At 39.3% G+C, this 22,336-nt stretch overlaps 1 protein-coding gene and 1 long non-coding RNA gene across 6 annotated transcripts; both read right to left on the bottom strand.

The window, feature by feature from the left end:
- Positions 1-414: 414 nt before the first annotated feature.
- On the bottom strand, positions 415-20,602 carry MDM4 (MDM4 regulator of p53). Of its 5 annotated transcripts, none has more exons than XM_030292103.4 (11): positions 20,439-20,602; positions 16,605-16,713; positions 15,522-15,596; positions 14,215-14,348; positions 12,295-12,344; positions 7,872-7,933; positions 7,049-7,145; positions 5,673-5,833; positions 4,089-4,223; positions 3,477-3,557; positions 415-2,671 (listed from the first exon to the last, which is right to left on the bottom strand). In XM_030292103.4, the coding sequence occupies exons 2-11, from the start codon at positions 16,680-16,682 to the stop codon at positions 2,129-2,131; spliced, it is 1,416 nt and encodes a 471-aa protein (XP_030147963.4). In that variant the 5' UTR covers positions 16,683-16,713; positions 20,439-20,602; the 3' UTR covers positions 415-2,128. The 5 variants fall into 5 exon arrangements, with proteins under 5 accessions (XP_030147963.4, XP_041577325.2, XP_072775045.1 ...); XM_041721391.2 differs by lacking the exon at positions 20,439-20,602 and adding an exon at positions 17,959-19,284; XM_072918944.1 differs by lacking the exon at positions 20,439-20,602 and adding an exon at positions 17,963-19,284.
- LOC140680692 (uncharacterized) lies at positions 8,207-10,231 on the bottom strand. The gene is made up of 2 exons (XR_012052062.1): positions 8,714-10,231; positions 8,207-8,503 (listed from the first exon to the last, which is right to left on the bottom strand). It is a non-coding gene; the product is annotated as an uncharacterized lncRNA (long non-coding RNA).
- Positions 20,603-22,336: the final 1,734 nt, after the last annotated feature.

Here is a 22,336-nt window from a genome sequence, read left to right as displayed (position 1 = left end):
AAAGTGGAAAAATCTGTTGGGAAAGAGGAAAAAAATATCTGAAAAGGGGAAAAATCTGCCTGAAAAGAAGGGAAAATTTGCCTGCAAATGGAAAGAATTGCTTGGAAATGGAGAAAAAAATTGCTTGGAAATGGGGGAAAAAATCTGCTAGAAAAGGGAAAAACTATGTCCGAAAAAGGTGCAAATGGAGCTTTAAAGGAATTATTTTCTCCCCCAAAACAATGTGTTTTGTTTTTAAAGCCACTTTTCTTTAAAAAAAGGAGGATTGTTTTAGCCTAAAGGGTAGGTGAGGGCAGGTGGAACACCCCAAAATATCCCAAAGCTGCTGGAATTGAATCCTGCTGGTCAGAGGTGATACAGAATAGATTTAAATACACAAAACCGTGAAGAAATAGAAATTAAAGAGCCAAAAAAGAAAGAAAAATATAACATTATTATTATTTTTTCATCTCATTTGTGACCTGGATTAAAAACTTGAATTTATTTCCCATCTGGGAGCAAGGAATTCTTCACCCTGCCGACCTTAAACAATAAAAAAAATAGGAATAAAGTTCATTTTCTTCTCTCCAAAACCAATCCCCTTCCCTCCCACCATAAATATTCTGTTTTTATTTCTCAGCTCCAAAGGAATTGCACAAGTCGGGATTTAAGGAAAAAAAAAAACATTCCAAAGTTTTCAATTTTTCCCAAATCTGCTGTTCTTGGTCAGGAGAAAGAATCCAAGAAATTTCATCCAAGGGATAAACTCCGGCTGAAGATGGGAAATCGGAAAAATTTCCAAGTTGGGGTTTTGATCTTGAGGTGATTTCCATGGAAAAGTGGATCCTGCGGATGATTCTTGGTGGGATTAAATCTTTGTTTTCTTTGGTTTCACTGGCTGAGCTCTGGAATTGGGGTTTGAGTGCAAAAATCTTCATTTTGGGGTTATTTTAGGGGCAGAAGGTCCTGCTATCCCATAAAGATCCTGATGACCATCTTGATCCTGCAGACCAAGCTCTGGAATTGGAGGTTTCGTGCAAAAAAAAATCTGTTTTTGGGGTTATTTTAGTAGTAGAAGGTCCATGAAGATCCCGATGGCCATCCTGATCCCCTTCCTGCACACACTGAAATTGGGATTTGAGTGCAAAAATCCTCTTTCTGGAATTATTTTAGGGTCAGAAGATCCTGCTACCCCATGAAGATCCTCATGACCATCTTGATCTCCTTCCTGCACACACTGAAATTGGGATTTGTGTGTAAAAATCCGTATTTTGGGGTTATTTTATGAAGATCCTGATGACCATCTTGATCTCCTTCCTGCACACACTGAAATTGGGATTTATGTGCAAAAATCCAGATTTTGGGGTTATTTTATGAAGATCCTGATGACCACCTTGATCTCCTTCCTGCAGACACTGCAATGGGGGTTTGAGTGCAAAAATCCAGATTTTGGGGTTATTTTAGGGACAGAGAGCCTCCCTACCCCATGAAGATCCTGATGACCATCTTGATCTCCTTCCTGCACACACCATAATGGGGGTTTGAGTGCAAAAATCCAGATTTTGGGGTTATTTTATGAAGATCCTGATGACCATCTTGATCTCCTTCCTGCACACATGAAATTGGGATTTGTGTGCAAAAATCGTATTTCTGGGATTATTTTATGAAGATCCTGATGACCATCTTGATCTCCTTTCTGCACATACTGCAATGGGGGTTTGAGTGCAAAACTCTAGCTTTTGGGATTACTTTAGGGACAGAAAGCCTCCCTACCCCATGAAGATCCTGATGACCATCTTGATCTCCTTCCTGCACACACCGTAATGGGGGTTTGAGTGCAAAAATCCAGATTTTGGGGTTATTTTATGAAGATCCTGATGACCATCTTGATCTCCTTCCTGCACACACCGTAATGGGGGTTTGAGTGCAAAAATCCAGATTTTGGGGTTATTTTATGAAGATCCTGATGACCATCTTGATCTCCTTCCTGCACACACCGCAATGGGGGTTTGAGTGCAAAAATCCAGATTTTGGGGTTATTTTATGAAGATCCTGATGACCACCTTGATCTCCTTCCTGCACACATCGTAATGGGGGTTTGAGTGCAAAAATCCAGATTTTGGGGTTATTTTAGGGACAGAAAGCCTCCCTACCCCATGAAGATCCTGATGACCATCTTGATCTCCTTCCTGCACACGGGACACGGCGATCTCTTCTTCTTCAGCATCCTGGCACACCTGAAGCAGGCCACCAGGTGAGCAGTCCTTCCGTGGACAATATTCCCATCCCGAGGCCTGTGCTGGCACAGGAAGCAGGGATTCAGCAGGGTTTTGATGCTCTCCAAAGATTCCACCTCCTCCTCTTTCTTCAGCTTGGCAAAATCCCGACTTTTCCCGTCCCGCGCCAAATCCAAGGACTCGATGGAGCCGCCGGGATCGGCGCAGGATTTGTTTTCTGCCAGGAAAAGGGGTTTGGGTTGGCCAGCCGGGGCTGAGATCGTCCTCCTGCAGTCTGGGACGTCCATCCCTTCATCCTGCTCCTGGTTTTCCATGGAATTGATGTTGGAAAGGGACAGGGAATGGGGCAGTTTGGGGCAGTCCCGGTACCAGTCCTTGCGCAGGGCCCAGCAGCGGAAGCAGTACCTTTTTCCCGGAGAGTTGAATTTCCTGCATTTAGAGCATTGCCAGGAGTCCTGAGGGATTTAAGGCAAAAAAATTCCAGCCAAAAAAAAAAAAAACCAATTTATTTTTGTTTATTTTTGGGTATTCCTTGTTTTAGCTGTGTGGGTAAAGCAGCAAGGAAGCCTCGTTTAAAAAAATGTATTTATGAGTGATTTATAAGCTGGAAAATCAACATTTTGTGGCTTGGGATTGATTCATCCCGGATCTGTCCCTCATGAATTCCTCTCCTCTCTCCCAGCCCTCTGGAAGAATCCAAGTTGGGGCAGTTTATTTTTATTTAATTTCAAGAGAATTTTCAATCTTTTGCTCAAAATTCAAGGGGAGAGCTCCTGGAATTTGGCAGAAATTTGTTTTCCAGGCTCACCCATCACTTACCAGCTGTTGAATCTGCATAATTAATGGATTTATTAATTATTTATCTCACAGAAAAGTGCAGGAGATGCAAAACTGCAGAGCCAGGACTCAGCTGTCCAAAGCCAGGGACATCCCCATTTATTCCAGGCTGGAAAATTCTGCTAAAAAACCACTAAAATTCTGCTCAAAACCATCAAAATGCTGAGTTTTTGACTGATTATAAAGTTCTACTTGAGTTTCCCAGGTCCCTTCCAAGGACAATCCTCCAGATTTCCATCCAGAGGACAACACGGAATTAAAATCTTATTAAAACCTTATTAAACTACGCCTGGGTATCAACATAACTTCACCAGCCACTTTTCTTTTTGGAATCCCACAAAAAAATCAGCTTTTCTCACCCAAAACCAGCAACAGATGTGGGATGAGCCCTTCCAGCCCCAGGTAATCCCAAAGAATTCCCACCTCAGAAGCAGCCTCTGTGTCCGTGTCATCACTCAGGCACTGGGAATCCTCCAGCTCATCCAAGCACACATCCTCAGGTACCTGGAATTCCAGGAAAGCATTGTCAGAGGGTGGGAATGTTGGAATATTCCCTATATATTGTTTGCCTGGCGATGGCCACTCCAAATAAAGGATTATAGCGTCACCCTGCTCATTAGATCACTTCTAAAAGTGAATTAAAAACCATTTTTGAGTGGTTCTTTTGCAGAATGTTGGTAACTTTTGCTGGTTTACCATTATCAGACTTTCCTCTTTGAGTCTTTAGCTGGACTCGATTTTTAAAAGCCTTTTCCAAACTTAGTTCCATGATTTTTGATTTATAACTCTTGCAGGTATTGGTTAGAAACCCACTTAAGTTGCTGCGAGAAGTTTAATTCATTTTCAATTGATTTTATGCCTTGAAAAATTGAATTTAAACCAGAACCCAAGCAGGAAAACCATCAAACACATGAGGAATGGTGACAGCAGTTTCTAAACAGGATTTAGCCTCTGGATGGGAACAGATCCAGCCTTTTTAAGGTCAGCAGAGCACCATGGGATGAATTAAAAGAGAAAAAATTGTGCCAGAGGTACCTTGGTGTCACCTTCTGTGACCTCCTCACAGTCCAGCACTTCCACCTTGAGCCCAGCAGCGCCCTGGTCCAGGGGACACTCGTTGAGGAACCACAGGTCATCAGTGGTGTCTGAAACTATGGCAGTGTCAATGTCCTGAGGGAAAAAAGAAACCAGGAAAAATAATTTGGCATTGTCTCGTTCTCCTCTCCAACGACCTCCAAAGCCCTGAGCACCTCACTGCCCTCAGACACCCCTTTTGAAAAATTTCTGCCTCACAGGCCCCCCTTTTCCCACCTCACAGGTTTCCATTTTTAAAATTTTCACCTCGCAGATTCCCCAATTTGCACCTCACAGGCTCCTCTTTTCCCAATTTTTACCTCACCAGTTTTCCTTTTTTTTACCTTTTCCCAATTTTTACCTCACAAATTCCCCTTTTCCCAACCTTTTCCCCATTTTTACCTCACCAGTTTTCCTTTTGCTACCTTTTCCAAATTTTTACCTCACAAATTCCCCTATTCCCAACCTTTTCCAAATTTTTACCTCACAAATTCCCCTATTCCCAACCTTTTCTCAATTTTTACCTCACAAATTCCCCTTTTCCCAACCTTTTCCCAATTTTTACCTCACCAGTTTTCCTTTTGTTACCTTTTCCAAATTTTTACCTCACAAATTCCCCTTTTCCCAACCTTTTCCCAATTTTTACCTCACAAATTCCCCTTTTCCCAACCTTTTTGCATTTTTTACTTCACAAATTCCCAATCTTTTCCTAATTTTTACCTCACAAGTTCCCCTTTTCCCGATTTTTACCTCATAAGTTCTCCTTTTCCCAAGCTTTTCCCAGTTTTCACCTCACAAGTTCTCCTTTTCCCAACCTTTTTGCCAATTTTTACCTCGAAAATTCCCCTTTACCCAATTTCCACATCAAAAGTTCTCCCTTTCCCAAGCTTTTCCCAATTTTTGTCTCACAAATTCCCCTTTTCCCAACCTTTTCGCAATTTTTACCTCACAAATTCCCAATCTTTTCCTAATTTTTACCTCACAAGTTCCCCTTTTCCCAATTTTTACCTCACAAGTTCCCCTTTTCCCAACCTTTTCCCAGTTTTCACCTCACAGGTTCTCCTTTTCCCAACCTTTTTCACAATTTTTACCTCAAAATTTCCTCTTTACCCAATTTCCACCTCAAAAGTTCTCCCTTTCCCAAGCTTTTCCCAATTTTTACCTCACAAATTCCCCTTTTCCCAACCTTTTCCCAATTTTTACCTCACAAATTCCCCCTTTCAAAACCTTTTCCCAGTTTTTACCTCACCATCTACCCTTTTTCCAACTTCCACCTCTTCCAGCTCGGCCACCACCCTACAATGTCCACCCCAATAAAAAAAAGGGCAACTCCTGAAATCCAGGCACCTCTGAGGGCCTTGAGGAAAGAGTTTGGTCGATTTAAAAACCTTAAAATTCACAACCACCCAGCGGGAAAGGCCCAGAGTGGGAAAAAGGCTGAAAATCCTGGAGTGGGAAGGGGAAAGAGAGAAAAAAACAGAATATTTGATTTCCTTGGAAGCCAAAAGAGGAGAGAAAAGAGGACACAAAGCCCCTTTTACACACCTGGTTAGTCTGAATATCCGTGGATCCGTTACTCCTGGATTTGTAATTGCTTCTGAGATTCCCTAAAAACCACCACGGCAGCCCGGCCACATCCCATTCCTCAAAAACCAGGTCCAGCTTGGGCTTTTTGCTTTTGGAGAGGTTTTCTAGCAAATCATTATCTGGAAGAGCCAAGCACAGTCCAAGTCATTGGGTAAGAGACATGAGCAGAGAAAAAAATTGGGTTAAAACCTGATTTTTTTACTTCTTCCATCAGGCTGAGAGCTGTGGGGTTTGGATATCCCTAATCTGGTAAAAATCTCTGTACAAGTCAGGGAATATCCCAGTGTTCCCACTGCCCCTGCACTGGGACAGGCTGAGTTTAATTTAAAAATTTCACCACAGAAACACAAACACTTCCCCAGCCAGCCCTGAGTGATTTAAAATGCAGAAAAGGACTGGTTGGAATCCAGTTTGCAGCTCCTGAATTCCCAAGAAGTGGGATCCATCCCCCCCATGCTCCAGTCTGGAATCCCAAACTGAGCACTCTGCAAAGCTGGTTGGTAAATCCAGGGAATTTTCCAAGTGTTTCCAAGGCTGGTTGGTAAATCCAGGGAATTTCCAGCTCTCCCATTTTAGCTGGAAACAAGGAATTGCTTTTTTCCATTGATAAGAGAGAATAAAAAGTGGAAAACCAGGAAAATTGCTCCCAAAACTTCTGAATTTCCACGTGACCCAGCAAAAAAATCTCACGGGGGAAATGTCAAATATGACAGATCCACCCAAAAATCCCCAGTTTTGTTCAGTTCCCTGCTTGGTTTGCAGGGAACGACTGCAGCCAGCCCAGGCTGGATTCCGTGAGCTCAGGAACCTCCCTTGGGAAGAGGGATGGATCCAAAGATAATTCCAGCATTTAAAACACCCTCCAGCAAGGTCTGGAAGATTTTTTTTCTCACGGCATTACTCAGTGAGAGATGAGATTTTGGGGCTTAACCTGCCACTGCACTCAGAGCATTTACGCCAGAAAATAAAATACCTGTGGTGAACTTTGTAATTTCTCAGTCTTTAGCACCAAGATTTTTAATGTTTCTATTCCAAACCAGGGGTATTTCTGAGTCCATCCTCCAGCATTTTGCTGCTCTGTGTCCCACACATTTGCAAACATTGTGATAATGAAGAAATTTGTCCCTCACTTCCACAATTTCACATTTCGGTTCTGAGGTAGCCAGAACAGAGGTTTTGCTGTCACCCTCCAGGACCCCAGAGTCTCAATCTTGAGCACCAAGATTTTTTATTTTTCTATTCCTAACCAGGGCTTTTTTGAGCCCAGCATTTTGCTGCTGTGTGTCCCACACAGGTTTGTAAATGCTGGGATAATGCAGAAATTTGTCCCTCACCTTCGCAGCTGTCACATTTGGGCTCTGAGGTAGCTGGAGCTGAGCTTTTGCTGTCACCCTCCAGGATCCCAGAGTCAGATCCCTCCTCCTGGCTGAGCTGCAGGAAGGAAAATCCAGGAATTAGCCCAGCAGAGCTTGCAGGGACAAGGGGATGCAGCACTTCCATCCCCAGGCACCAGCTGCAGGACAAGACCAAGCAGGCAGGAAGAGGAAATAATTCAGAATAAAAACTACAAACTATTTCTCCTAAAAGCCTCTGAAATCAGCACCAAGGAAAAATCTTCAGCTTGGCAAAAATCCCAAAGTTGGCATTTTTTCCATGCAGTGAAAGTTGATTTTGTGACTCTCTGACACCTCCCAGCCTTCACCCCAAACCACACCTGGAAAAAAACATCGGAAGCGCCAAGATTTTTCCTAGGTTATCACCTCTGCCTGAAAAAAGCTGCTGGAAACAAATCCTAACTAAGGCACAGTGAATGATTTATTTGGCAATTCCTAGTGGGAGAAAAGGTGGGATGAAAGAGAGGGGAAAAAAGCAGGAAAGCAGGGCTGGAGAAGCTGAGGCCTGGAAGTGCTGCAGCCCAGAAGAACGCGCTCAGAGACTGGCACTCTGTCACGAGGAGAACAGAGAAGGGTGGCTCTGTCCCTGCTCTGTGGACTCCGAGTACTTTTTCATTTGGGGGGGATTTTTCCCTCAGGAAAAAAAAAAAGGTGAGGAGCAGCACAAGGAGAAGAACAAAAAGTTCTGGCAGTCCACCATGCAGAGGTACAGAGAAGGGGCGGCTCTGTACAAGAAAAGAACCCACTGGGCAGTGGGGTTTACCTGCAGCTGGTCTGGGCTGGGCTTAGCGACGCTCTGCTCCTTTGGGAGAGTCTGTGCAGCATCTGCAGATGGCAGGTAAAACACAAGGAAAAGCCTTCCCCGAAAATTCCCATTCTCACAGCACACCGGGCTCTGGGGCAAGCAACCAACCAGCCAGGCTTGGCAGAGCTGGGGGAGTCCTTCAGGTGAAAAGTCAGTGTTCTTCCCAAAGGGAAAAATGATTCTTCCTCCTACAGCTAAATTCAGAATGTTCTTCCCAAAGGGAAAACCTATTCTTTTCCCTACAGTCAAATTCAGAATGTTCTTCCCAAGGGAAAAATGATTCTTCTTCCTACAGCCAAATTCAGAATATTCTTCCCAAAGGAAAAACCTATTCTTTTCCCTACAGCAAAATTCTAAATATTCTTCCCAAAAGGAAATATTCTTCCTTTTGTTATAGCCAGTCCAAATTCAGAATATTCTTTCCAAAGGGAAAAGTTATTCTTTTTGCTACAGCCAAATTCAGAATATTCTTCCCAAATGGAAAAGTTCTTCTTTTTCCTATAGCCAAATCCAGAATATCCTCCCCAAAGGGAAAAATTATTCCTTTTTGCTATTAGCCAAATTCAGAATATTCTTCTCAAAGGAAAAACCTATTCTTTTCCCTACAGCAAAATTCTAAATATTCTTCCCAAAAGGAAATATTCTTCCTTTTGTTATAGCCAGTCAAAATTCAGAATATTCTTCCCAAAGGGAAAAGTTCTTGCTTTTCCTATAGCCAAATCCAGAATATCCTTCCCAAAGGGAAAAATTATTCTTTTTGCTATTAGCCAAATCCAGAATATTCTTCCCAAAGGAAAAACCTATTTTTTCCCTACAGCCAAATTTGGAATTCTTCCCAAAGGGAAAAATTATTTTTTGCTACTGTCATGCTAAATTCAGAATATTCTTCCCAAAGGGAAAAGTTATTCTTTTTGCTACAGCCAAATTCAGAATATTCTCCCCAAAGGGAAAAATTATTCTTCTTCCTACAGCTAAATTCAGAATTCTTTCCAAAGGGAATAGTTAATTCTTATTCCTGGAGCCATCCCAAATTCAGAACATTCTTCCCAAAGAGAAACATGATTCTTTTTGCTACAGACAAATTCAGAATATTCTTCCAAAAGGGAAAATTTATTCTTTTTCCTATAGCAAAATCCAGAATATTTTTCCCAAAGGGAATTTTGATTTTTTTCCCTGCAGCCATCCCCAGCTCCAGGGCTGTGCCAGGGGAATTCCTGCTCGTTCTGGGTGTCTCTGGGTCTGGTACTTCTGGATTTGGAATTTTTCCTGAGCTTCCCTAAAAACCACCTCAGCTTTGTCTGATTTTCCAAGGATCTTTTGTACATCCAGGGAATTTCCTGGATATATATAAATATATAAATTCCAATCCCATTTCAGCTGGAATTTCTTACAAGGAGCTCTTTTTCCACCTGAGGTTCCTCAAAACGAGAGAATAAAAAAAATGGAAAAACGGGAAAATTGCTCCCAAAACTTCTGAAATCTCCATGAGTGACCTAGCAAGAAATCCTATGTGGGAAATGTTAAAATATGACAGATCCACCCAAAAAAAATCCAATTTTTGTTCAGTTCCCTGCTTGGTTTGTAGGAAATTACTGCAAAGCCATTCCTCAAACACCAGAATTCCACAGGGAATCCCACCTGAAAGGTGAACAGGGATTTTTTTTTTTTTTTTTTAATTTCTGATAATTTCTTGTTTTTTTCCTAAAGGGTTTGGGCATGAAAATAAAGGAAAATTCCATGCACAGGGCTGGAGGCAGCTGCTCCCAAGAGTTAAAAGGTTGAGTTAAATTAACAAGATAACACCCAGATAGGGAAGAGCTGAAAATGGCAAAAAAATTCCACCTAAAAATGGCCTTTAAATAGAGCAAAATTCCTGCAAAATTCAGAAATTCCTGCTTTTCTTTCCTGTTTTTGTTACATTCCAGCTGCTGGGTTTTCATCCCTGCTGGAAAACAGGAGCCAGGGCTCTGCAGGGAGAAATCTTTCCAAAATCTGATTTTCAGGGAGTGAAAATACCCCAGGTGCTGGAAGGTTTCCTGCTGGAGCTGGGGAATTGCAGAAACACCTGAAGTGAGGGAATCCCAAATGCAGACTTGGGAAAAGTGGGCAAGGAAGGGGGAAAGTGGCCAAGGGAAGGGCGGAGAATTAGAAAAGGGGTAAAGAATTAGAAAATGGGGAAAATTGGAAAAGAAAAAGGGGAAATTGGAAAAGAAAAAGGGGGAAAATTAGAAAATAAAATAAGAAAATTATTAGAAAAGGGGGAAACTTAGAAAAGAAAAAAGGGGAAAATTAGAAAAGAAAAAAGGGAAAAATAGAAAAGAAAAAAGGGGAAAATTAGAAAAGGGAAAAGGGGAAAATTAGAAAAGAAAAAAGGGGTAAATTAGAAAAGAAAAAAGGGGGAAATTAGAAAAGAAAAAAGGGGGAAATTAGAAAAGAAAAAAGGGGAAAATAAGAAAAGAAAAAAGGGGAAAATAAGAAAAAAAAAGGGAAAATTAGAAAAGAAAAAAGGGAAGGAAATAGATGGGAAAAAGAAGGAAAAGAGGTGGAAAAAGAGGGAAAAGGGGTGGGAAAGGGAAGGAAAAGAGGTGGAGAAAGAAAGGGCCAGGAAAGGAAGGAAAATGGGGAGAAAATTAAGGAAAAGAGGTGAAAATTAAGGAAAATTAAGGAAATAAAGAAAAATGTGTGGAAAATTACGGAAAACAGGGGAATGAAGGAAAATGGCGGGGAGGGAAGAAAATGGGGGGGAAATTAATGAAAATTCGTGGAAAAGGGGTGGGAAATTATGGAAAATGGGGGGAAAGGAAGGAAAAGAGGTGGGAAAGGGAAGGAACATGGGGAAAAAAAGGAAAATGTGAGGAAAAAAAGGAAAATAGGTGGAAAAAAAGGAAAATGGGGGGAAATTAATGAAAATTTATTGAAAAGGAAGGAAAAGAGGGGAAAGGGAAGGAAAATGGGTGGGAAAAGAAGGAACAGGGGTGGGAAAAGAAGGAACAGGGGTGGGAAAGTGAGGGAAAATGGGGAGAAAATTAAGGAAAATAGGTGAGAAATTAAGAAAAAGGAGTGGGAAATTAAAGAAAAGGGGTGGGAAAAGAAGGAAAACGGGGGAGAAAGAAGGAAAATGGGGAGGAAATGAAGGGAAATGGGGGGGAATAATGAAAATAAGTGGAAAAGGATGGAAAAGAGGTGTGAAATTATGGAAAAAAGGTGGGAAATTTCCCTGGCTGCTCTGTTCTGCCAAGCTGGGCTGGTTTGGGTCCCACTCACACAGAGCCAGGCCCAGCTCTGCACTCACACAGCTCAGGGACAGCACTCACACCATCCTCCTGCAGCCAAAGAGCCCAAAGGGATTCAAAAGAGGCTTCTAGAAAATAAATCCAAATAAAAAAAAGGATTTTCTGTAAAAAAATCCGTGGTAGAAAATGGCCACGGTTTTCGTTTTTATTTCATTTTGGATTTTAAGTTGATTTTTAAGTTTAATTTTTAATTTTTCCACACGTGCCTGAGCCCTCCTAAAGGTTTAAATCTATTTAAAAATGGGAAATGTGGCACCAAATTCCCCAGGTATGGATTAAATCTATTTTATGTGTTTTAAAAAATATGAAATGTGGCACAAAATCCACAGCTGGGGATTAAATCCATTTTATCTGTTTAAAAAATAGGAAATGTGGCACAAAATCCATAGTTGTGGATTAAATCTATTTAATCTATTTAAAAAATGGGAAATGTACAGAATTCCACAGCTGGGAATGAAATCCATTTTAATCTGTTTAAAAAAACTGGAAATGTGGCACAAATTCCCCAGGTGTCGATTGAATCCATTTTAATCTGTTTTAAAAATGGGAAATGTGGCACAAAATCAACAGCTGGGGATGAAATCCATTTTAATCTGTTAAAAAATGGGAAATGTGGCATAAAAGTCCCCAGCTGGGGATTAAATCCATTTTATGTGTTTAAAAAAAAAGGAAATGTGGCACAAAATCCCACAGATGTGGAAGCTGAAGGTTCAAGATCCAAGCCTTGTGGAATTTTTTAGCATTTTTTGAGAAGATCAAAACACAAAATGAGGTGAGAGGAAAAAAAATCACAACTCTGAAACTGAAAAAAAAAAACAAAAATGAAGAAAAAATCGATTCCAGTCAAGGATGGGATTTTAGGGTTTGGCTTTGCCCCAACTTTGGGATTTTTAGCATCATTCAAACATCTCCTGGCACACAGAAAAGACACAAACTCCACAAGAAAGTTTTTGAGAGAAGTTTTTTCCTCTTGCAGCACCAGGATTTGGGATTTTCCTGGATTATTTTTATTTTTTGATTTTTTTTTTCTTTTTTTTTTTAGTACTTACCAGGTTCAGAACAACATTTATGGAATGGGACCAACCTACCTGGGAGGGCAGCAGGGCTCAGGTTCCTCTTCAGCATCTCATACACAGGGCTGGGGAGGGCAAAAAATCCCTTTTAGTGACACAGAGAAACCCCAAAAAACCCAAAAATCCCCAAATTCCCAAAGCCTTTGAGGGACTTAATGAGAAAAACTCAAAAGGAATGGAATTTCCTACAGATCCCAGAAAGCACAGAGGGGTTTCTGTTGGAGAACCCAAAAATCAGTGGGGTTTTCATTAAAAAAAACAAAAAATCACCGTGGTTTTAAACTAGAGAAACCCCCAAAAAAATCAGTGGGTTTTTTATTAGAGAGATCCCAAAAATCAGTGGGATTTTCATTACAAAACCCCAACAAAGTTTTTTCAGATGTATCATATAAAAATGAGATTTTTTTCAGATTTATCAGCTAAAAATGGGTGGGTTTTTTTCAGATTTTCCAGATGAAATTGAGATTTTTTTTTTTTCAGAATTTTCTGACTGAAAATGGGATTTTTTTTTCAGGTTTATCAGCTAAAACTGTGACTTTTTCAGGTTTACCAGCTGAAATTGTGATTTTTTTTTTTTTTCAGATTTTCCAGCGAAAAAAGAGATTTTTTTTTTTCAGAATTTTCTGACTGAAAATGGGATTTTTTTTCAGGTTTATCAGCTAAAACTGTGACTATTTCAGGTTTATCAGCTGAAATAGCGATTTTTTTTCAGGTTTATCAGTTAAACTGTGACTGTTTCAGGTTTATCATCTAAATTGTGATTTTTTTTTTTAGGGTTATCAGTTAAATTGTGATTTGTTTCAGGTTTATCATCTAAATTGTGAATTGTTTCAGGTTTATCATCTAAATTGTGATTTCTTTTTCAGGTTTATCAGTTAAACTCTGACTGTTTCAGGTCTATCAGTTAAATTGTGATTTTTTTTCAGGTTTATCAGCTAAATTGTGATTTGTTTCAGGTTTATCAGTTAAACTGTGATTTTTTTCAGGTTTATCATCTAAATTGTGATTTTTTTTTCAGGTTTATCAGTTAAATTGTGATTTTTTTTTCAGGTCTATCAGTTAAACTGTGACTGTTTCAGGTTTATCATCTAAATTGTGATTTGTTTCAGGTCCATCAGTTAAATTGTGATTTTTTTCAGGTTCATCAGTTCAATTGTGATTTTTTTCAGGTTTATCAGTTCAATTGTGATTTTTTTTCAGGTTTATCAGCTAAATTGTGATTTTTTTTTCAGGTTCATCAGTTAAATTGTGACTGTTTCAGGTTTATCAGTTAAATTATGATTTTTTTTTTCACGTTTATCAGCTAAATTGCGATTTGTCTCAGGTTAAACAGTTAAATTGTGATTTGTTTCATGTTTATCAGCTAAATTGTGATTTTTTTCCAGGTTTATCAGTTAAATTGCGATTTTTTTCATGTTTATCAGTTAAACTGTGATTTTTTTTCAGGTTTATCAGCTAAATTATGATTTTTTTCAGGTCTATCAGTTAAACTGTGATTGTTTCAGGTTTATCATCTAAATTGTGATTTTTTTCAGGTTTATCAGCTAAATTGTGATTTTTTTTTCAGGTTTATCAGCTAAATTGTGACTGTTTATCAGTTAAATTGTGATTCTTTTCAGGTTTATCATCTAAATTGTGATTTTTTTCAGGTTTATCAGCTAAACTGTGACTGTTTCAGGTTTATCAGCTAAATTGTGGCTGTTTCAGGTTTATCATCTAAATTGTGATTTTTTTTCAGGTCTATCAGTTAAACTGTGACTGTTTCAGGTTTATCAGCTAAATTGTGATTTTTTTTTCAGGTTTATCAGCTAAATTGTGATTTTTTTCAGGTTCATCAGTTAAACTGTGATGTTTTTCCAGGTGTATCAGTTAAACTGCGGTCTGTCTCGGCTGTTCCGTGCCGTGCCGTGCCGTGCCGTGCCGTGCCGTGCCCACCTGGGCTCCCGCAGGGAGAAGCCGCGCAGCCCCAGCAGCGCCCCCAGCGGGTCCCCGGCGCAGTGCACCAGGTGCTGCTGCCGCGGGTCGTAGAGCCGCCGGCCCAGGATGTACTGGCCCAGGAAGTGCATCACCTGCGGGACAGGGGATCGGGGTCATTCCCGGGATTTGGGGTTCATTCCTGGGGTTTGGGGTCATTCCTGGGGTTTGGGGTCATTCCCGGGGTTTGGGGTCATTCCCGGGATTTGGGGTCATTCCTGGGGTTTGGGGTCATTCCTGGGGTTTGGGGTCACCTGAAGGACAGGGGGAATTTGGGGTCATTCCCGGGGATTTGGGGCTCACCTGGGGATTTGGAGGTCATTCTTGGGGTTTGGGATCACCTGTGGGACAGCGGGGTTTGGGGTCACTCCTGGGGTTTGGGGTCATTCCCGGGATTTGGGGTTCATTCCTGGGGTTTGGGGTTTATTCCTGGGGTTTGGGGTCACCTGCGGGACAGAGGGAATTTGGGGTCAGCCGGGATTTGAGGTCACCTGTGGGGGGAATTTGGGGTCAGCAGGGATTTGGGGTCGCTCCTGGGGTTTGGGGTCATTCCTGGGGTTTGGGGTCACCTGCGGGACAGGGGGAATTTGGGATCAGCCAGGATTTGGGGTCACTCCTGGGGTTTGGGGTCACTTGCGGGGGGAACTTGGGGTCGTTCCTGGGGTTTGGGGTCATTCCTGGGGTTTGGAGTAATTCCTGGGGTTTGGGGTGACCTGCGGGACAGGGGGAATTTGGGGTCACTCCTGGGGTTTGGAGTAATTCCTGGGGTTTGGGATCACCTGCGGGACAGGGGGAATTTGGGGTCATTCCCGGGGAATTGGGGTTCACCCAGGGATTTGGAGGTCATTCTTGGGGTTTGGCTCACTCCTGGGGTTTGGGGTCACCTGCGGGACAGCGGGGTTTGGGGTCACTCCTGGGGTTTGGGGGTCATTCCCGGGGATTTGGGGACAACCCTGGGATTTGGTATCACCTGCGGGACAGCTCATTCTGGGATCTGGGATTCACACCCGGGGATTTGGGATTCATTCCCTGGGGATTTGGGGTCCATTCCCTGGGGATCACCTGTGGGACAGCACTGGGGATGGATCCTGGGGTTTCCTGGCATTTGGGATTCATTCCCTGGGATTTGGGAGCACCTGTGGGGACAGCACGTTCTGGGATGGATTCCTGGGATTTGGGATTGACCCAAAATGACCCCAAAGTGCCCCTGCAGGTGAAATGGGAACGTTTCCCAGGGAATTAAGGATGAATCCCAAATCCCAAATCACCTCTTTGAGCGTGAAGGAGTCGCCCTGGGCCCCCGCAGCCCTCAGGATCCTCAGCAGGGGCAGCTTGGGAACCACCTGGAAAACACAGCAGGGATTGCCTGGAATTCTGCCAGTCCAACCTGGGATTGTCCCAAAAACACCTCATGCCAAAAGAATCCACACCAACAAAAAAAAACCCCACACCAAAAATATCCACACACAAAAAAAAAACCCATACCAAAAAAATCCCCACTGTTTATCAGTATTCCCCCATTATTTATCAATACTATCAATACTTCCCCACTATTTATCAATATTTTCCCATTATGTCTCAACATTTCCCCACTATTTACCATTTCCCCATTATTTACCAACATTTCCCCACTATTTACCAATACTATCAATATTGTCCCACTATTTCCCCACTATTTGCCAATATTTTTCCACTGTTTACCAATACTATCAACATTTTCCCCCTATTTACCAACATTTTCCTACTATTTATCAATACTACCAATATTTCCCCACTATTTATCAATACTTCCACAATATTTACCAATACTATGACTATTTCCCCACTATTAATCAATATTTCCCCAATATTTATCAGTACTATCCATATCTTCCCACAATTTCCCAATATTTTCCCACTATTTCTCCACTATTTATCAATATTTTTCCCTGTTATTTATCAATACTACCAATATTTCCCCACTATTTATCAACAGTACCAATATTTCCCCACTATTTATCAGTATTTTCCCATTATTCATCAATACTATCAATATTTCCCCACTATTTACTAATACTAGCAATATTTTCCCAATATTTATCAGTATTTCCCCACTGTTTATCAATATATCCCCACTAATTATCAATATTTCCCAACTATTTATCAACACTTTCCCACTATTTATCAGTATTTTCCCATTATTTATCAATATTTTGCCACTATTTATCAATATTTTCCCATTGTTTGTCCATATTTTCCAATACTATTTACCAATACGATCAATATTTTCCCACTATTTATTCACAACCGGGGAAATATCCGGCCAAACGATGGGAGTGGGGTTAATTAGCTGCTAATGAGGTGTTAATTACCTGACTGGCCTGGCCCGGGGCGATCCCGCAGGAATTCCCAGCTCCGGGGGCTTGGCTGGAATTTGGGAATTTGCTCATCCTGGCAGTGAGGAGCTGCTCCAGCACCGACCTGCAAATGCATTTTTGGGTTAAAATCTGCCCTAAAATCCCTTTTTTTATCCTGGCCCGGCCCCTCCTGCTCTGAGGGATTGGGGGAAAATGAAAAAAAATGAAAAAAAAAGGAAAAAAAAAGAAAAAAAAAGAAAAAAAATAAAAAAAAATGAAAAAAAATGTGAAAAAAATGTGAAAAAAATGGAAAAAAATGGAAAAAATGGAAAAAATGGAAAAAATGAAAAAAAGGAAAAAAATGAAAAAAAAGGGGGAAGAAAAGGGGAAATAAGAAAGAAAAAGGAAAAAAAAACAAGGAAAGAAAAAGGTGGAGTGGAAAGGGAAAAAAGGGGGAAGAAAAAGGGGAAAAAAGAAAAAAAGGAGGGAAAGAAAAGAAGGAAAAGGGGGAAAGAAAGAAAACAAAAAGAAAAAAAGAGGGGGAAAAGGAAAAAATCAAAATATTGACCACAAGCACCCTGAAAATGAGCTGGGTACACTCAAATTTATCAAATATTTAAATTCATGAAGAACATCAATAGTGACCTGGAATAAATCAAATTATTTAATTTGAAAAATTCAATTATTCAATAATCCGAATTATAACAGCTTTAATTCCTTCCCAGTTCATATTTTACTGAATTTTAACAAATTTATGAGGGAAAAAATGAAAATATTGACCAGAAACGCCTCTAAAATAAGCTGGGTACACTCAAATTTATCAAACATTTAAATTTATGAGGAGCATTGACAGTGACCTGGAATAATTCAAATTATTCAATTTGAAAACTTCAATTATTCAATAATTCAAATTATTCAAGCTATAACCTCTTCCCAGTTCACATTTTGCTGAATTTTAAGAAATTTATGAGGAAAAAAAATCAAAATATTGAACATAAAATACTTTTAAACCTCCCAAAATGATCTGGACAGTGTAGACTCCAACTTATTTAATATTTAAATTTATGAGGAGCATTGACAGTGACTTGGAATAATTCAAATTACACCAGCTTTAATCCCTTCCCAGATCATAATTTGCTGAATTTTAACAAATTTATGAGGGACAAAATGAAAATATTAACCACAAACACATCTAAAATGAGTTGGGTAGACTCAAATTCATCAAATATTTAATTTGTTACCTGAAATAATTCAAATTATTCAAGTTTTAATCCCTTCCCTGTTCATATTTTACTGAATTTTAACACATTTATGAGGGAAAAAAATCAAAATATTGACCACAAACACCCTGAAAATGAGCTGAACTTACCGACCTTGACTTTTCCTGGAATATCCTGGGATTTTTATCCCGGGATTTTGCCGTGGGATAATTCCGAGGATGCTCCGGGAGTTTTGGTTTTTTTTTTTTAAATTCGCTTTTTTCAAACCTCGCCCGAGGGAGGGACCGAAAGTGGCCGATAACGGCTGGGCTGGGCTGAAAATCAGCTTGAAAAAGGTGAAAAAATTCGGATTTTTTCTCCCTCCCCTTTCCCAGCAAAGAAATTTTGCTGCCCCAGGGCTGAGGGAGAGGAATTTTAACCTTTTCCGCGCTGATTTTATCACTCAAAACCTCGGTTTTTGCAGAGAATTTAAAATTTTTTTAGGCAGTTCGCTTCTCATTAATATTGTTATTTCATCAGAAATGAATTTTTGGCGTTAATTAAGGTTTTGTGCGCGAGTTTTTAAAATATTTCCAGAAAATTTAAGGATTTAGCCCCACTGAAAAGCTCCCACGTGGTGGAAATTCCTTAAAAAAAAAAATGGAATTTCGTGTTTGGCCAGCTCAGAAATTTGGAATAATTCCAAACGCAATTTTCACCTCCCAACCCCCATCCAAAAATGGATTTCCGGGCATTTTTTTTTTTGGTGCTGAAAATCTCCAGAGGAAATCGTGAATCACACCCGAGTCATGAGCTGAGCAAATTTTCCACTCCAAAATTTCACCCCAGCCGGGGGAAAATTAATTTGCCTCTTTTATGACTAAAAATCGCCTCTTTTTTTGACTAAAAATCGCCTTTTTTATGACTAAAAATTCCTTTCTGAGCCACCAAAACCCCCCCCAAAAAACCCGCAGCTTTTTTCAAGTTAAAAATCCCACGTGGCTACAAAGTCGAATTCAAATTTATTCAATCTTAAATTTAAATTTATGAAGAGCATTGACAATGATCTGGAATAATTCAAATTACAGCAGCTTTAATCCCTTCCCTGATGATATTTTGCTGAATTTTAATACATTTATGAGGGAAAAAAATCAAAATATTGAACATAAAATACTTTTAAATCTCCCAAAATGAGCTGGAGAGGATTGATTCAAACTTATTAAATATTTAGAAGTCTAAATTGTTTTTAAAAGGGTTTTTTAAAGTCTAAATTGAAGGGAAAAAATTCTTTTTAAAGTAGAAACATAGCAAGGATTGGGCTTGGGTGCCAGGGATTTTTCCAGCTTTCAAATAAAGTAAAATATTTAAAATAAATTTGAGGTTTTAGGTAATTTTAGGTAAAAAAGCCCTGAAGGGGAGGATTTAAACAGGCACTGATGCAATCATGAAGTGATTGATTAATTAAATTTATCGTCGTCAGCCCCTGAGGGGGTTTCACACCTCAAATTTAATTCAATTTTAATTCAAAACTAAAAATTTTTTAAATTCAAAATTGAATTTTAATAGAAATTGAATTTTAAAAATTCAAAATGTTAGGCATTTTGCCCAAAAAATACCACCCAAACCTTGAGTAAATAAAGGATAACAAATTAAAAAAATAAAAATGTTGTGCAACTGCTCCTTTGGTTTCGAAATGTTGTGAAAGCGGGAGGAAAACCAAAACTGATCAATTAAAATCACAAAAAAAAGCGAATTGCTCTGCAAATCTCTCGAAATCCCGGCAGGAATTTGGGATAAAAAAATATTTCCACCCCCTTAAAATGTCCTGATTTGTGGTTATTTCTATTTTAAGAGGAAAAAAAATGGGTTTTTCCAAGAAAAACCCTGAAAATTCTGGAAATCCTGGAATAATGGAATTACAGAGAGGTTTGGGGTGGAAAAAAACTCAAAAATTCAGGAAATCTGGTAATAATGGAATTACAGAGCAGTTTGGGATGGGAAAACCTGAAGATCCTGAAATAATTGAATTATAGAGAGGTTTGGGATGGGAAAAAAAAGCTCAAAATTCTGGAAATCCTGGAATAGTGTAATTACAGAAAGGTTTGGGATGGGAAAACCTGAAAATCCTGGAATAATGGAATTACAGAGCGCTTTCGGATGGGAAAAACTCAAAATTCCGGAAATCCTGGAATAATGGAATTACAGAGGTTTGGGATGGGAAAAACCTCAAAATCCATCCCAGTCCGTGGGCAGCGATGTTTTCCACAATCCCAGTTTTTTCCAACCTGCTTCCAGGGCTGGAGCAGCCACGGCTTCTCTGGGAATTCCATCGCAGGGAATGATTTATTCCCAAAATCTCAATTATTCCGCAAATCCCGCTGTCAGCCCGGAGCCATTCCCCCTTCTCCTGTCACTCCAGACCTTTGGGGACATCCCCCACCTATTTTTCTCCCCTGGTTCCCTCCGGGGCACAATTAAATCAACCCGAAATTCCCTTCTCCAGGAGGGACGATCCCAATGATCCCAGAATTTCCCGGGAATGGATAAAAATTCCCGGAGGCTCCCGCCGGGCCAGGCCCCTCCCGCCGGTACCGCCTCCTGCCCCCCTCAGCCGCGGGGAGCCCCGCGTTGCCCTCAGCGCTCTGCTCACCCTACAGCCGCTCCATGGGCTCCGGGCAGGGGGTTGGGGAGGGGAAAGGGCCCCTACACCCCCTGAGGGCTCCGCGCCTCCATTTTAGAGGGGTTCGGGCCGCGGCTTCCCCTCACGGCCAACATGGCGGCGCGGCCATAGAGAGGAGGCGGATGTGCGGCTAGAAGGGAGGCGGGGCGGCCGCGGGGTTAGGGCGCCCCCTAGCGGCGTGGAGGACCGCGGCGGTGCGTCCGCAGCCCTCGTGGGAAATAGAAATAGAAATAGAAATAGAAATAGAAATAGAAATAGAAATAGAAATAATAGAAATAATAGAAATAATAGAAGTAATAGAAATAATAGAAATAATAGAAATAGAAATAGAAATAATAGAAATAACAGAAATAGAAATAATAGAAATAGAAATAGAAATAGAAATAGAAATAGAAATAGAAATAGAAATAATAGAAATAGAAATAGAAATAGAAATAGAAATAGAAATAGAAATAGAAATATTTAAAGTGTAAGTACACAAATATAAATAGAAATAATATAAATATAAATAATGTCACTATAACTATAACTATAACTATAAATATAACTATAACTCTAAATATAACTATAACTATAACTATAACTATAAATATAAATACAAATATAGATATAAATATAGATATAGATATAAATATAAATATAGATATAAATATAAATATGAAGAGGAATATAAATATGAATAGGAATATAAATAGGAATAGGAATAGGAATAGGAATAAATATTTAAAATCCTATAAACTTTTTTCTTTTCTTTACTTGTAAATTTAAATTAAAATTCGTAAAATCAAATAAGTTACATGAAAATTTAAAATATAAATATAAATACTTAAATGTAAATGTAAATATATAAAATATAAATATAAATAAATATAAAATTCCTATAAACTACTTTCTTTTCTTTACTTGTAAATTTAAATTAAAATTTGTAAAATCAAATAAAAAAGTTAAATAAAAATTTTAAATATAACTATAACTATAAATATAAATATGTAAATTAGATCTATACATCTATCCATAAATAACTATCAAATTTCTATAAACTTGTTTATTTAATTCATTTGTAAATTTAAATTTTAAAAATGTTGTAAAATCAAATAAACGCATGAAATAAAAACTTAAATTTAAAAAATACAACTCAATATTAAAGTGAAATAAACCCTTAATTTGCAAATATTTCCAAACAAAAGTTTAAAAAATACGATTAAAATTTCAAATGAACTAAAACTTTCAAAATATTTCAAAACGATACTAATAAATGCATAAAACAATACCAAACAATAAATACGCAGCGAATATATTTTATTCTAGAATATGCAGTATCAAATGAATCAATAAAAATCAATAACAATTAGACATTATCTCAGTCAGGATTTCCTTTTGATTTTTGTATATTTTCAGATATTTTCAGGTCTAATCGGGCAGAAAGGATTTAAAACTTATTTTAAAACTCAATTATTGAGTTTTAAGGATGGAATAAATTAATAATTCCAAATTTCCGTGTGTGTCTATGGCTGAGCTGGCAAAATATTCAATGTCCCTTCGTCCTCGAGCTGAGTTATTTTCATTTTAACATCCACCTGGACACTGGGAAATTCCCGATATTTTAACATCCCCTGGAAAATCCAGGTGGATATTAAAATATCCCGGGTATCAGAATATTCTGGATATCACAATATCCACCTGGATATTAGAATAATCAGCTATATCCATTAAAAAAAAAAATAAACCCACATTTTCTTGCCTCATCGCGGGGGTGAACTGAATTATTCCCCTTCCAAAATGGAAATTTGGAAGGAAAATCCCAAATTAATCCGCTGCCGTGGGCGGGCAGAAATAATCAGGATATTTTGAGAAATAATTAGGAATTT

Source organism: Taeniopygia guttata, chromosome 26 (assembly GCF_048771995.1).
Source record: "Taeniopygia guttata chromosome 26, bTaeGut7.mat, whole genome shotgun sequence".
Classification (NCBI taxonomy): Eukaryota; Metazoa; Chordata; class Aves; order Passeriformes; family Estrildidae; genus Taeniopygia; species Taeniopygia guttata.
The sequence above is the reverse complement of the archived record's forward strand: the minus strand, read 5'-3'. Positions and strand labels throughout refer to the sequence as shown.

Excerpts from the sequence above, each read along its gene's own strand:
- MDM4 (XM_030292103.4), bottom strand. The coding sequence starts at position 16,682 with ATGAGCAAATTCCCAAATTCCAGCCAAGCCCCCGGAGCTGGGAATTCC. Across the intron at positions 3,558-4,088 it reads TCACAGAAGGTGACACCAAG|GTACCTGAGGATGTGTGCTT; the intron begins GTACCTCTGGCA and ends CTGGAATTCCAG. Across the intron at positions 2,672-3,476 it reads ACACAGAGGCTGCTTCTGAG|GACTCCTGGCAATGCTCTAA; the intron begins GTGGGAATTCTT and ends TAAATCCCTCAG.